This window comes from Pecten maximus, chromosome 13, assembly GCF_902652985.1.
Source record: "Pecten maximus chromosome 13, xPecMax1.1, whole genome shotgun sequence".
Classification (NCBI taxonomy): Eukaryota; Metazoa; Mollusca; class Bivalvia; order Pectinida; family Pectinidae; genus Pecten; species Pecten maximus.
The window spans coordinates 20,528,464-20,542,405 of NC_047027.1; the positions used below are offsets into that span (position 1 = coordinate 20,528,464).

At 35.1% G+C, this 13,942-nt stretch overlaps 1 protein-coding gene across 7 annotated transcripts in view; it reads right to left on the bottom strand.

The window, feature by feature from the left end:
* The window catches only part of LOC117341131 (AMP deaminase 2-like), a 51,557-nt gene that overhangs the window by 29,161 nt on the left and 8,454 nt on the right, over window positions 1-13,942 (bottom strand). For 4 of the 7 annotated variants that reach the window (XM_033902978.1, XM_033902975.1, XM_033902976.1 and 1 more), the window contains 2 exons: window positions 11,390-11,440; window positions 3,551-3,719 (listed from right to left, as the gene is read on the bottom strand). In XM_033902978.1, the coding sequence (XP_033758869.1) occupies window positions 3,551-3,719; window positions 11,390-11,440 (220 nt within the window). Of the gene's footprint in view, window positions 1-3,550; window positions 3,720-11,389; window positions 11,441-13,181; window positions 13,191-13,942 lie in introns of all 7 variants that reach the window. The other 3 variants (XM_033902980.1, XM_033902979.1, XM_033902977.1) reach the window with 2 other exon arrangements.

A 13,942-nucleotide genomic window follows, 5' to 3' on the forward strand; every position in this document is an offset into this window, starting at 1 on the left:
TCGGCCATGTTGTTTTCCGATTGGTCTCAAAATGCAATATGCATAACTAGGCACCAAGGGGAGCCTGTATATGAAATTTGAGAAAGATCCCTTCAGTACTTTCTCAGAAATAGCGATAACTTCATTTATCAAAATCCAAGATGGCTGCCTGTCGGCCATGTTGTTTTCTGATTGGTCTCAAAATGCAATATGCATAACTAGGCACCAAGGGGAGCCTACATATGAAATTTGAGAACGATCCCTTCAGTACTTTTTCAGAAATAGCGATAACAAACTTCAATTGTCAAAATCAAAGATGGCTGCCTGTCGGCCATGTTGTTTTCTGATTGGTCTCAAAATGCAATATGCATAACTAGGCACCAAGGGGAACCCACATATGAAATTTGAGAAAGATCCCTTTAGTGCTTTCTGAGGATTAGCGATAACAAGAATTGTTTACGGACGGACGGAGGGACGGAGGGACAGGCGGACGGACGGACGGACCACGGACCACGGACGCAGGGCGATTTGAATAGCCCACCATCTGATGATGGTGGGCTAAAAAAAATAAATGACAAGAGATCCCAGAGGGATCTTGGCGCCCACCATTGATTGATCTTTATAGGTTCCATGTCAGATTGATCTTTTCTCTACTTTTCCCTTCCTCTAAGTCTTACTAATCAGTGTAAATTCAGAAACAGCCCTCTAGTCCTTTTCAAACAAGGGGAACCTATATATAAAATTTAAGATTTAGCGATAATGGCTGTCTGTCGGCCATGTTGTTTTCGGGTTGGTCCCAATATGCAAAACTAGGCCCTGAGGGGAAGCTACATATGAAATTTGAAAAAGATCCCTTCAGTGCTTTCTGAGAAATAGCAATAACAAATTTCAATTGTCAAAATCCAAGATGGCTGCCTGTCGGCCATGATGTTTTTCGATTGGTCTCACAATGCAATATGCATAACTAGGCACCAAGGGGAACCTACATATGAAATTTGAGAAAGATCCCTTCAGTACTTTCTGAGAAATAGCGATAACAAACTTCAATTGTCAAAATCCAAGATGGCTGCCTGTCAGCCATGTTGTTTTCCGATTGGTCTCAAAATGCAATATGCATAACTAGGCACCAAAGGGAACATACATATGAAATTTGAGAAAGATCCCTTCGGTACTTTCTGAGAAATAGCGATAACAAACTTCAATTGTCAAAATCCAAGATGGCTGCCTGTCGGCCATGTTGTTTTCCGATTGGTCTCAACATACAATATGCATAACTAGGCACCGAGGGGAACCTACATATGAAATTTGAGAAAGATCCCTTCATTAGTTTCTGAGAAATAGCGATAACAAACTTCAATGGTCAAAATCCAAGATGGCTGCCGGTCGGCCATGTTGTTTTCCGATTGGTCTCCAAATGCAATATGCATAACTAAGCACCAAGGGGAACATACATATGAAATTTGAGAAAGATCCCTTCAGTACTTTCTGAGAAATAGCGATAACAAACTTCAATTGTCAAAATCCAAGATGGCTGCCTGTCAGCCATGTTGTTTTCCGATTGGTCTCAAAATGCAATATGCATAACTAGGCACCAAAGGGAACATACATATGAAATTTGAGAAAGATCCCTTCGGTACTTTCTGAGAAATAGCGATAACAAACTTCAATTGTCAAAATCCAAGATGGCTGCCTGTCGGCCATGTTGTTTTCCGATTGGTCTCAACATACAATATGCATAACTAGGCACCGAGGGGAACCTACATATGAAATTTGAGAAAGATCCCTTCATTAGTTTCTGAGAAATAGCGATAACAAACTTCAATGGTCAAAATCCAAGATGGCTGCCGGTCGGCCATGTTGTTTTCCGATTGGTCTCCAAATGCAATATGCATAACTAAGCACCAAGGGGAACCTACATATGAAATTTCAGAAAGATCCCTTCATTAGTTTCTGAGAAATAGCGATAACAAACTTCAATTGTCAAAATCCAAGATGGCTGCCTGTCGGCCATGTTGTTTTCCGATTGGTCTCCAAATGCAATATGCATAACTAGGCACCAAGGGGAACCTACATATGAAATTTGAGAAAGATCCCTTCAGTAATTTCTGAGAAATAGCGATAACAAACTTCAATTGTCAAAATCCAAGATGGCTGCCTGTCGGCCATGTTGTTTTCCGATTGGTCTCAAAATGCAATATGCATAACTAGGCACCAAGGGGAACATACATATGAAATTTGAGAAAGATCCCTTCAGTACTTTCTGAGAAATAGCGATAACAAACTTCAATTGTCAAAATCCAAGATGGCTGCCTGTCGGCCATGTTGTTTTCCGATTGGTGTCAAAATGCAATATGCATAACTAGGCACCAAGGGGAACCTATATATGGAATTTGAGAAAGATCCCTTCAGCACTTTCTGAGGATTAGCGATAACAAGAATTGTTTACGGACGGACGGAGGGACGGACGGACGGACGGAGGGACGGACGGACGGACGGAGGGACGGACGGACGGACGGACGACGGACCACGGACGCAGGGCGATTTGAATAGCCCACCATCTGATGATGGTGGGCTAAAAATGTCCACTCCAATTTTACATGGAAACAATTCCATGTACATATGTGTTAAGCGCACACAGTACCCTTATAAGGTCGAATATGGTTTTAAACATTGAGAAATGAAAAACAATTTTGTAGTTTACGCAGAACATTAACGCAGACCCAGCCTCAAACCAATTAATATCCTTCCGACTTATAATGTTACTCTGAAGTCTGGGAGGGACAGATTGATGGATGAACAGACAGATAGACAGACAACTTACTCCATTAGTGTCCTCCCGGCTGAAAGACAGAGACAGTTGGACAGACAGGCATTAACTTATCCCACTTACTCACACACACACTGTCCTCTGTACTGATAGACAGACAGAGACAGGCATAAAGACAAGGAGACAAGTTACCACTAATGCCCTCTCATCTGAAAGACAGACAGATACAGACAGACAGAAATAAAGACAAGGAGACAAGTTACTACTTATATCCTCCTCGCTGAAAGACAGACACATACAGGCAGACAGACAAAAAGACATAAGGACAGGGAGACAACTTACCACTAATGTCCTCTCTGCTGTAAGACAGACAGATACAGACAGATGGACTCCAAATATACTGATCCTCTGGAAATATGGTGCAGACAGATGGATGGACAGAGATCGGCAGACAGATGGACATATAGAGATGGACAGAGATGGACAGACAGACAGACAACTTACCCCACTAGTATCCTATCTACTGATACTGATCCTCTGGAAATATAATACAGAGGGACAAACGACAGAGACGGATGGATGGACGGACAGAGATTGACAGACAGATGGACAGAGATGGACAGATAGACAGACAACTTACCCCACTAGTATCCTATCTACTGATACTGATCCTCTGGAAATATAGTACAGAGGGACAAACGACAGAGACGGACGGATGGACAAATGGACGGACGGATAGACAGAGATGGACAGACAGAGATGGACAGACAGATGGACAGACAGATAGACAGACAGACAACTTACCCCACTAGTGTCCTCTCCACTGATACTGATCCTCTCGAAATCTGGAGCGAGATCATACTCCTCCTGTACTTCAGGAAACTCCATAAAGACATGTTCAACATCAAAGCTCGGCACACGATTAACTGGAGCATGTCCTCCGTTGTCACGCTCATGGCTTCGGGCAGATCCACTACAATAAGTCCCAGAGTGTTTATACCAGATATGGAAAACATATCAAAACAAAATATGCTTATATCTAAAGAAGTAATACCTCAGTAATCCTGGAACCTCACAGTACAACGTACTGTCGACTGTTGCCAGTATCCATCCACGAATTTCTGATTGACATGAAACTATCAGTCAGTAAAATGCTAAATTAAAAACATCTAACATGAAAATTTATCATCACTTAGGTAATTCATTCAATTCATCACAAAATTAAAATAAATGAAACAGCATCACTGTTATCACTCATAGGGAAATAATCAAAATGAAGGATTAATTAATTGCAATTGCATTGAAGTTTCTTGAAAATTGGTTCTGAGAGAAAAATAATTGACACTATGAACAATCTTCCTTCTGCATACTAACAGACACTTTGGTTCTGACTTTGATGTGGGATTGAAAATTACCGGTAACTGTACAATATTCTATTACCGATTTTAGTTTAATGTATTTCAACCCAATACATGTATTATACTTACAAGTGTTGTTTTTTTCGGCATATAAACAGATTCACATTTAGCATAAATGATATGAAATGATATGTGTAGTATATCAACAGATTTCTAATTGTTGCTTTTTTTTATTACTTACATTTCCATCAAAAGAATTATTGCAACATTTTTTATTTTTTTTTTTTACTTAAGCATTGATGTCATTTTTTTTTTAGTTTCATCGGGGTATAAAACAAATTTTGTTTGCAAACTGTATGAATCCGTGTAGCGGATTCTTACATAAGTTTGCAAACAAAATTTGTTTCATACCCCGATGAAACTAAAAAAAAATTGACATCAACGCTTATAATTAATTTTTGAAAATAATTTTCTAATTTAAAACATGTTTTATGTACAATTTTACTGGTTTTAAATAGGATTCTTTTTCTCAAATCAATACGCAACGTCAATTGTCGTATTGTGACGTCACATTTTTCGCGCCATTCTCGGAATTTCTTTCATAGAAGAATGAAAAGAATTTTTCAACCAATGACATTTGAGTATTTACCATGAAAAAAAAGGAAAATTAATTATTTCATCATACACCACATTGGAAAGATCATAAGCATCACATAGCAAAATAATCAAGCAATATACACTCATGGGAAAACACTTCTGTTATACAAATCTTAAAAGTTTCAAATCGGAGTACATATTTAAAGAGGAAATAATATCCAGTATTTTTATGTTAAGATGAACTCAATGTTCCGATGCCAGTTCAGCAAGTAATTGTAAAAGTATCAGATACAGATGCATAATTTAATATAGATAATCATAGTCATTTTTCTGAGAATTCAGCATTTCAATGCACTTTTACATGTTCCTTGACAGAATCATAAAGTTTACTATCATAATGTATAATATTCATATCCCCCATGCATTTTACAGACATCGTCTCCAACATGCAGAATTCAAAACCCAATACATGTACCTCATCATCATTGTACTACACCAAATACACAAGTGAAAAGCATCAACACAAACAACTAGGCCAAAGTAACATAAGCAATTCAATATTTACTTCATGCCTTATACATATGATATACATACAAACATTGTGATGATCACAAACATTACAGAACATTTGGGAAGACAATAGCTAAAAGCTTCAATTGTCAATTTACTGTTTATAAAACTTACATTCACTTAAAAAAATAAATGTCCAGTTTTTACGGAAACCACTTTCAAGTCAAATCAATGAATTAATAACAACATCTTACATCAATTGTTTAGTCTTAGTGGAATTACGAGATATCGAGGGTTGTTTTCCTTCAACTCCTTATTATCTTACCTATATATATAATAATTACCTGCCGATTTTCAACATCCAAACATTGCATTTCTTGCGTAATATTCCAGGTATTTCATAAGTTTTTCCATTGTGCATGCGTATAAAAGTGTACATGTTCATATAACGTTCTCAACCCCAGAACTGCAGCCAGATTCTATAGCTCCAAAATGGTCCTTAACATCCTCTTTTAGCTACATCGCGATATCTGGCATAGCCAAAAGTAGGCTGTAATAGGTATACCATAAGGTTATGAAAAATCCTCCCATGCTCGGACTTTAACTAGAGACGTCTTGGTCTCTGGGAGCATGCCCTAACACCAGGCTACAGGGATTATCGCCACCAGTAACACCTAGGATTCTCAGGTGCATGCATGCTTCCGATTGTAAGATTGTAAATTATTATATTAGTGTAAACTTTTTTTTATCGTTCAACAATTATGCGCTATAATTGTTAATCATTAAACTGTAAACTCTATCAATTTTTTAACAACTGTGAGCTAAGGAAGATGACAATATAAGCTTCTGGGCCCAGTTGTTCAAAAGGTGATTAGGCTAATCATATTTTAACAACATTTTTCAAATCCTGAATTAATAATTTCTGGTCGAACTAGCTGGACAAAACTTTATGAAATTCTGTAATTCTTAATTTTCTTCCAACTGGCATTGTTTAAAGATGATATACTCACAGGTTTTGCAACAAATGAGAAATGAAATTTTCACTAATCAAGTGATTAAGCTAATCACCTTTTGAACAACTTGGCCCTGATTGTAAGATTGTAAATTATCAAATTGATATAAACTTTATTTATTTTTCAACGATTGTGAGTTAATTGTAAGATTGTAAATCATTAAACTGTAGACTTATTTTTATTTTTCAACAATTGTGAAATAAGTAATATTAACTATACTATACAATCAAATAAGTAATATTAACTATACTATACAATGAATCTTGATAAACCAGATTGTTATTTGTGTGTGAGGAATATTAGCGTAGGAAAAAAAACGAAGTGCCCAGAGAATTAAAACCCCACATGGTTTTAAGTATTTATATCCCTATATTTTAACATCCGATTGGAGAATCAAACCCCGTCAACTACTGTGGACAGGCCAGTGTGCCCAACCACCCAAAATTTCGTAAATTATATGTATTTACAAAAGATAATAAATGCAATCCTATCCGGATACATACCTCTGGCCAAACAGAAGTCCATCAATCTCCTTCATTGCTCTTCTTAGAATTCACAACAATTTTTTGGGAGGATTAACAGTGATTTTTAAATGCTGGTGTCCTTTTAAATTGCCAATCAGTTAAAAATATCCCAGCTAAATAAGAAGTATCAGATTTGATTGTACTTATTCACTGTTCAAGAATTGTTTTTATTAGACTAATTGCTTTCATCACCCAACATATTTCTCCTCATATCTACAGCTCCTGTGACATTGGTTAACATTAAAATAACTATCTCAAGAGAATTAATTTCCACTCATTTTTTTAAAAAGATGGAACAAGAAAGCCATCCAGAAACAATTAAACTGTAGAGATAACAATGATAATCGCTGATCATTATTAACCAAGATAATCCATTATTTATGGCCAAAAGTTTTTAAAAGTTGACGAAGAAGTGGGCTAAATCCATGAAGCAGTTATCACATATCAACATAGCCGGCTTATAGATTTGATATAGTATCCATGACGATGTCTTGCTTCATTAGGGAAATTAAACATAGATTTTTCTTGTATACCATGGAGCTAGCTACGGTAGATATAAAATTTTGTCAGCAAAAAATTGTATGCACTCTTGCACTAGAGAACAATTAAGCTTATCTTTTGAAGAGGGTATTGAATACCTAGTGAGGAAATAATGGTTTGGTTCGTTTTGTTTAACGTCCTATTAACAGCCAGGGTCATTTAAGGACGTGCCAGGTTTTGGAGGTGGAGGAAAGCCGGAGTACCCGGAGAAAAACCACCGGCCTACAGTCAGTACCTGGCAACTGCCCCACGTAGGTTTCAAACTCGCAACCCAGAGGTGGATCGAGGGCTAGTGATAAAGTGTCGGGACACCGCAGCCCTTTTGAGGAAATAACTCATTTACAAACAATGAAGATTTTTGGAAGAGGAGATCTTTAAGCACCTAGACCGAGATCATTACTCTATATATGTGATAAAGATATAAATTATTTTTATTATTATGATTATAATTATGAAGATCATCAAAAGTGGTTTAACCAATATTTACTAGATATATATAATCTTAGATATGATCAAAGAAACTTAGTCTCCAGAGATGAGGAAAGACCTCTGGGCATATTTATTTACAACAGGTTGTGTTTTTCTCTTGGTGCCCAGTAATGCTATATATGGGTATAGGGTGGGGAATCTCAACAGTTTCAACAAAGAAACTAATCCCTTGGGGTGGGGAAAGACCCCTGGGCCTACTTTTTACAACAGGTTGTGTTTTTCTCTCGGTACCCAGCAATGCTGTATATGGTTATGGGGTGGGGATCTCAACAGTTTCAAATATAAAAGAAAGAAATTTTGAACTAATCCCTTGGAGTGGGCAAAGTCCCCTGGGTCTATTTTTACAGTAGGATTGTGCTTATCCCTTGATATCCAGCAATGCTATATGGTTATGGTGATAGGGTTTCAATGGTTTCAAAAATATAATCAAGAAACTAAGTCCCTAGGGGTGGGGGAGGACCCTTAAGGGCCTATTTTTACAAACTAAGTCCCTAGGGATGGGGGAGGACCCTTAAGGGCCTATTTATACAAACTAAGTCCCTAGGGGTGGGGGAGGACCCTTAAGGGCCTATTTTTACAAACTAAGTCCCTAGGGATGGGGGAGGACCCTTAAGGGCCTATTTTTACAAACTAAGTCCCTAGGGATGGGGGAGGACCCTTAAAGGCCTATTTATACAAACTAAGTCCCTAGGGGTGGGGGAGGACCCTTAAGGGCCTATTTTTACAAACTAAGTCCCTAGGGATGGGGGAGGACCCTTAAGGGCCTATTTTTACAAACTAAGTCCCTAGGGGTGGGGGAGGACCCTTAAGGGCCTATTTTTACAAACTAAGTCCCTAGGGATGGGGGAGGACCCTTAAGGGCCTATTTTTACAAACTAAGTCCCTAGGGGTGGGGGAGGACCCTTAAGGGCCTATTTTTACAAACTAAGTCCCTAGGGGTGGGGGAGGACCCTTAAGGGCCTATTTTTACAATGGGATTCTGTTTATCTCTTGATGTCCGCATACTAATTGAATTTTTTTTATTGTGAGCATTCTGAAATTGCTAACCTTTACCGTAACGGTATTGGGTGAGCAGTCAACGCCCCTTAGTTCATTAATTATGGATGGATATATAGGAAATTTATCTACATGCCAATCAATGAAAGTGATATGCCAGAGCATGTGTGCATCACCTCACACACATATTACGGACAGGAATCATGGACACGTTGATTGTACATCGATCGTAATACTAGTACATCACAAGGAGACAGGCTTCTGCAATTTCTACATCATAATTGGCAGTCATTTATACAGTCTAAAAAAATACAGGAATTTTCTAATTATCAAGCAGGGGAAAAAAAATCACAGGGAATTTCATAACTTTTACCTGAGAGCAAATTCACAGGGAATTTCAGAATTCTCATTTACCTAGCAACAAATTCGCGGAAAATTTATAATTATCATTTGGAAACAAATTCGTACGGAATTTAAGAATTATAATTCCGGAACAAATTCACAGGGAATTACAAAATTTTCACTAAGGAACAAGTTCACGGAAAATTTATTATCATTTGGAAACAAATTCACAGGGAATTTCAGAATTATTATCCCAGAACAAATTCACAGGGAATTTCAGAATTATTTCCCAGTATTTGGAAACAATTTTAAAGGGAATTCGAAAATAATTTTGATTCCACTCAGGGGTGGACAATGAGGTTTATCTAGTAAAATAAACTAAAGACATCTTAAAATGATCCTCATAGGAGACCAAATCAAAATTTACTCATAAATACAAATGTAATCTTAAATAAAACGAAGGCTTTCTCTCCAATTTAATTCCTAACTTCATCAAAAATGCCTTAATTATACTTGACCTATTGAAATCTGATTGGATCCAAATGATCATGTGACATTCTGTTATGCATACTAATGAAGCGAACAAGGTGATTAATGAGCGAGGATTCTCAGAATTTTCCAACATTTTTCGGGTGATAAAAATTACTACAGCTACCAATATTGATTTATGGGTATTTTTAACTTCTTTCATTTAGAAACCTTTTATGAAGCCATTCCATATTGTTCTGTCATGAAAGAAAGATATGGTTTCCTGCGTGTCTTTACTGTCAATGTGCAAGCAGGGGGGTATAAGGGGCCACCCCCCTCCCCGAAAAAAATCGAAATAAGGACTTCAAATCGTGCCATTGGATAACCCCTGTGATCTATCATTATGCAAATAATGAACATCAAAATGGGTTATTCTTATACATTTAATGGGCTGCAGTATGTAATAAGTAATACAAGTATGGTTTATTAAATTTCTATGAATATCAGAATATACGAAGGTATTTTACTCCCGAGTCAGTATTGAGGAAGTTCCCTGGACGACAACTGTGAATACGGTATAGGCCTAATGAGATCAAACCCAACTGTCTGATATTTTACATGTACAACATGCAACTCAATAAGCACATGCATAAAATATACAATCGCCATTAACATACAATCACCATTAACATACAAAGTAATCATGCTTTCTCAAAATAACCAGTTTCTTTTCTGGCTTCCTCAATAACAACATTTAAATTTCCTAAATTTTCAACAAATAACAATTTCTAGATTTGATGGAATTTTAGATATTATGAAACTCTGCATATGTGTTCAAAAAAAGCTAAAAATTCTTTTTTATTAACTGTTGTTTATAAGTTAGCCAGTTTTCACTAAGAACCAGACTTCAAGATCACACACATTCTTAGTTGAAATTTTTGAGCAAAAAAACACAAAAAATCTATATATAGAATTAACCGTAAGTTTTTTTTTTTCACAGAGCAAAGAGTTTTGGATAGTAATGAAATTTTGTGAAATGAACATAAATTTGCAGAGAATTTTATTTTTTTTTATACTATAAGAATGTTTTTGTACATGAACCTGTGGTAAACCCACAAACGTGCAGAGAGTATAATGATCCGGCGAGGGGCCTAAAAATAACCTGTGTTTCTGTTGAAGTTCATCTTATTACCTTACCCTAGATCAAATGGACTATCACTGTCTAACATTAAGTTTTAATTAATATCATAATAAGAAAGCTTCCATTACATATACATTTGTTGCCAAAATGATATTCACAATAGATATTGCTTGCATGTTAACATTACGGGGCTATGTTTTAATTGCCGTTTTTCAGCTAAAAACTGATAGTGTTTCCAAATTGAGAAAAAGAAAACATGAAAATCTTCATAAATTTTTATGAAATATTGCAACAATTCTCCAAAGTCCAGCAGGCGGAAACTGTTATAAATTTCTTGAAGGATTTCGGGAAATTTCTAGAAGAATTTAAATAACAGTGACATATTTATCCATATACCGTATTTATCCTTAAATAAGCCCCGGGGCTCCCTAAAAGTACAAGTTCAGTATCAAAATTTGGGGATAGCTGATATGTGAACCACTTTAAACTTAAGATTCTGCAGAAACAAAGAATGGGTCTTGCATGTAATTGTAGGCAGGGGCTTATGTACAGATAATTACGGTAATCTATCACCTAGAAACACAGGTATGATTTTAATGGCCTCTGATACACATATTGGTGAAAAGGTAAAATATACAAGGATTATACAGGTGACATTGACTCACTTTTTACCATCCTCATTCTCATTTATTAGTTGATGATCTGATGCAAAACATCTGTAAGGTCAATGGGGTCAAATCATTAACATCCAAGGGAGATAATCATATTTCATTAATAATACAGGAATTTATCTAGATTTTAAAATTTGCTACCTTTTTGAAAAAAAAAAAAAAAAAAAAGTGGGGAAGGATCAACGACTGACATGTTACATGTCTATTAATTGTGGGCTTAAATATTACCCTTTTCTGAAGAAAATGATACTGAAATATCAAAAATTTTATAACTATTCAAATATTTCTAAAGGGGAAAATTAAGGCGAAGAAAAGGGGAGAATAACAGGTAGTAAATATGGCCTAGATAAATCCCTGTCTATGTTAGTGTGGTCACTATATAGATTATGTTGTGTTTAATTTGTGGTGGCTGCCGGAGGAATGTACAATTCAGGTCATAAATGCAACTAACAAAAGTATAGCTTCACAATTCTAAAAGTATTTTCTGTATCTTACTAAAAGTACCTCAACACAGTACAGAAAAAAAATTAAAACTGATTCATTAAAGACTTTTCAATATAAATAGAATAAATTAATCCAAGCGTTTCTAATTGATTAAGATGCATAACATGAAACGCTAGTGTGACCTTTCTTTCATGGCCTGCGCAGCTTCCAAACTATTGTATTTTGTGGCTACAAACCTTCATGGTTAGCCCATGCAACAAAAAATAAAACAATGATACATATAACAATATTTGCCGAATTTATATTTGTATTTCCATAGCAACCACAAAAACGACAAGTGTTTATACACCACTAATATTTCATATTATACAGTATGGTATTAAATCCATCATCTAATAATTCTGTTGTATATGAGGTAATCTCTTCCTCTCTAATGAGGACAATCATCTTGCATGCTGCAATCAAAAATCTGCCTACATATTATAACAGATAGTATTTATTGCCAGCTAGTGTGTGTCGTAATCAGGGATGCATTAAACAACACACCAAACAAGCCGTTGCCAGATTGAAGTTACAATTTGTATAAACAAAGGGAGACAAGTCATTTAAATTATCCACTCACATATGATGCATTCTGTTATAAATTACATACCAAATAAAACACAAATTATTGATATTGCTCATCAAATAGAAAAAAAATTAAATAAATCTATGAATAAATTTGGTAATACTAGAATCAAAGGTAGATTATCTGTAATTTCCTTAATTAGACTTATAAACAAAATTCAGATCTAAGTAAAATTTGTACCTATACTAATAAACAAAATTCTAACATCACTAATATGCAATGTATATATTAATCATAAAGCTAACTTTATGATAAAATACTTTTAATTCATCTTATAACATTATGAAGCCAAAGACAACAATACACATTCTCTACTACATATTCCGTAACTCATGCAACAAGACAGTGTTTTTAATGACATAAGTTAATTGGGACAAATTCAGACCAAATTTCTTAGAATAAAACATATATTAACAAACGAAAATCCATTATAGATAATGTTTCCAGACTATAGCTGTTCATTTGAAAGATTAACATATTTTGTGGATGTATTGTTTGTCTTCCATTATGCAATATGTAAATTGAATGAAAAAATATTATGCTTTTGAGTTAAACCAGATTCAATAAATCAAAATATTATTTATTAACGAAAAAAAAAGTTACATGATAAAGAAGTACAAGAAAGAATTCATGTAAAGTCAATTTTTTTTTAAAATACGCATTTATAAAAAGAAAATATTTCAAGAAATTGGTGTGAAGAAAATAGTTGCTTACCTGTCAACTCTGTGTTGTGAATGTGTAATAGGCAAAAAACAGAAAAATAACAGAAATATTAAAACACCACATCCTTTATCTCCAAGAAAACACATTCCCATAATCGACTCTCTGTACCTGTTTTAAATATGTCACATACAGTCAAATGCACACAACTATAGCTATATGTATTTGATTGGTGTCAAAATCTGACCAATATCTAATCTGATGTATTTCTTTTTAAGGTAACTGAGTAGTGATGTATTCATTCTAAAGACTACAGTGGATTGACAATCAAGTTCAAAGCCAGTAATTTAACTGTATAGTGACCTCAAATGAGGTAATTTTGTCTCTAACATGATAGAAATAACAAAATTGTGTTTTTCGTTACTTAAGTGATCAGATTACTGATTAAGTGTAGTAACAAACAACCAAACACCAGAATCCAGATATTATCGAAAAATATTTTTGAACCTCTGTTCTTGGTTTAATTTGAACTCCACATAAAAATTAAGGGTCAGTAAATATTTTTGTACCACTGTATATACAGTTTTAAACTGATCTACATATGTACGTTCATACTATGTCATAATTACAAGATAACCAAGTCGTAATTACAAGATAATAATTTATAATTACTAGATAACTAGGTCATAATTACGTAACTACAAGATAATTCAGTTATAATTACCAGATACTTAAGTCATAATTATATAACTACAATATCATTACGTCACAATTAAAGATATTTATATGTCATAGTTAAAATAAACAAAGTCACT